We start from the raw sequence: 2568 nt of genomic DNA, 5'->3' as shown, positions 1-2568 counted from the left end.
GTTATATTTTCTAGTCTATTTGTATAGATGTATTAGTTATATTTCAGTCCATCGTAAAGAAGATGTATAGTTATATTTTCAGTCCATTCGTAAAGTAAGATGTATGTTATATTTTCAGTCCATTTGTATAGAAGATGTATTAGTTATATTTTCAGTCCACTCGTAAAGAAGACGTATTAGTTATATTTTCAGTCCATTCGTAAAGAAGACGTATTAGTTATATTTTCAGTCCATTCGTATAGAAGATGTATTGGTTATATTTTCAGTCCATTCGTATAGAAGATGTATCAGTTATATTTTCAGTCCATTTGTATAGAAGATGTATTAATTATATTTTCAGTCCATTCGTATAGAAGATGTATTAATTATATTTTCAGTCCGTTCGTATAGAAGGTGTATTAGTTATATTTTCAGTCCATTCGTATAGAAGATGTATTAATTATATTTTCAGTCCGTTCGTATAGAAGATGTATTAGTTATATTTTCAGTGCACAAGTGAAACTTTTGACTATCTTTTAATTTCTTAGGATAACATATTCTATTAACTGTAGATCATAGATATGTGGTGATTGTATTAACTAGAGTATCTAAATCTCCTAATTAAACATTCATAGTAAGACAAAGAGCAACGTGGCTATGTTTATTTTAAATTATTCATTATTTAGTTTATTTTACATTAAAAAATGTCATTTAGCATACATTATGGTAAAATGTCCTGTTTAGCTAAGTCCAAGTAAGGAAATCACTAACAGCCAAACTACATGCGTTTGCAAATTTTAGACACGAGTTATTCTTGACATGGAAGTTATCACATTCAATATCTTAATTTGTGTATACTTTTCAAATGTTATATTAGTAAGTTCCAGTTCTTTTATTTATATTTTATTATAATTAAGGCATTACAACCAGTGTCTTGGCATATTTCAGCATTTAGTTGGTACATCAAAAACAGTTGTAATCTGTTGTTTGTGTTCCAAACATTTGTGGTATTGAAGTTACCAGTTAAGGTATGGTATTAATACTTAGTTTTTGTTATAACTATGGTATCAATACTTAGTATTTGTTTATAACTATGGTATTAATACTTAGTTGTTTGTATATAACTGCATTATTAATACTTATTTTTGTTTATAACTATGGTATTAATACTTAGTTTTTTTATAACTGTGGTATTAATACTTAGTTTTTGCTTATAACTAGGAATTGAGCTTGATAGTGCAGATGAATCTCTTAGTCCAGATGATGATACAGATGAAATGATGGAAGATGACATCAGTAAACTTCATCCTAGCCTGTTGTTATACAGGTACAAAATATTTATGCATCATTTGTTAATTCATTTCACTAGATATAACTAATTACATTTACAAAACTTTTGTTAACTTAACAAGGTATTCTACTGATTAAACAGAAAACCCTTTTTCTCATTAAATGTCCTTTAATATCAGGATTACTTTTTGTGTGTGTATTTGAAAACATTGTCTGTTGCAGATTTTTTCAAATATTTAAGGGTATTAAGACTGTATATTTCATTGTTAAAATTTCTTTTAGAAACCATTTATCCAAGAAATAAGTTTTAAAAATATGTAACAATAGAGGTGTTCATCAAAAGGAATTTAAAATTACATTTAAAATATGACTGTAGTTGTGTTGATACTTAGTTTTGCCCTAAGAGTGAAGTTTGTTGTAATCATGAATAATATATTGTATTATCAAAAGCTTTGTATGGATATTAAAATTTTGATCTGAAAATATGTATTTATGAGTTCTTGTTTTTTTTTTAAGTATTTTTTATTGCATTATTAATGTTCTATTTTACTACTGTAAGGAGTTTGAACTGATGATGTATTGTGTGATGCAATAGTGAAAGTTTTGTTTTTGTACATCCTTATGGATAGTTTAAAGTGTCTTGTGGTGATAAAACTTTCAACCAAAACATGTAATATTGCTTTGAAATCCAGTTTTAATATTCCTAAGATTGTATCATAATTATAAAATATTCAGATACTTATTTTGTTAGAAGTGTTTCATACAATACATTTTCCACTGCTTTTTAATAATTGTTTTGAAATGTATACATGTAGCTGGTATTTGTACTTAAATGTTGAAAGTATGGTGACGTACATCTTTACAATGTAGTGAGAGTTTCCATTTTGAAGATGTACTTTCATTTTTGTTTAAACATTTGCTTTATGGTTCAGTAATGTTGATTGACTTAAAATGAATAGAATTATATATATATGCACTATCAGCACTTGTGTTTAAAATTTTTAAAATGTTATGTGTAACAGATTGAATAGAATAATATATATGCACTACTGGCACTTGTGTTTAAAATTTTTAAAATGTTATGTGTAACAGATTGAATATAATAATATATATATGCACTACTGGCACTTGTGTTTAAAATTTTTAAAATGTTATGTGTAACAGATTGAATAGAATGATATATATGCACTACCGGCACTTGTGTTTAAAATTTTTTAATTCTAATAAATAATTAAAAACAACATTTTATATTTACACAAGAAAAACTTTATTGAAGCCGTACGGGTTCCACATTAAAAT

The 2568-nt window shown here is 26.1% G+C and overlaps 1 protein-coding gene across 4 annotated transcripts in view; it reads left to right on the top strand.

Moving 5' to 3' along the window:
* Positions 1 to 2568, top strand: part of LOC106465002 (arf-GAP with coiled-coil, ANK repeat and PH domain-containing protein 2-like) — a 104307-nt gene that overhangs the window by 85979 nt on the left and 15760 nt on the right. For all 4 annotated transcript variants that reach the window (XM_022392831.1, XM_022392830.1, XM_013925192.2 and 1 more), the window contains exon 20: positions 1201 to 1306. In XM_022392831.1, coding sequence (XP_022248539.1) covers positions 1201 to 1306 — 106 coding nt within the window. The remainder of the gene's footprint in view (positions 1 to 1200; positions 1307 to 2568) is intronic.

The sequence above is a fragment of the Limulus polyphemus genome, unplaced genomic scaffold, assembly GCF_000517525.1.
Source record: "Limulus polyphemus unplaced genomic scaffold, Limulus_polyphemus-2.1.2 Scaffold1809, whole genome shotgun sequence".
In the NCBI taxonomy this organism is placed as follows: domain Eukaryota; kingdom Metazoa; phylum Arthropoda; class Merostomata; order Xiphosura; family Limulidae; genus Limulus; species Limulus polyphemus.
This window is presented reverse-complemented; position numbering and strand designations above follow the sequence as displayed.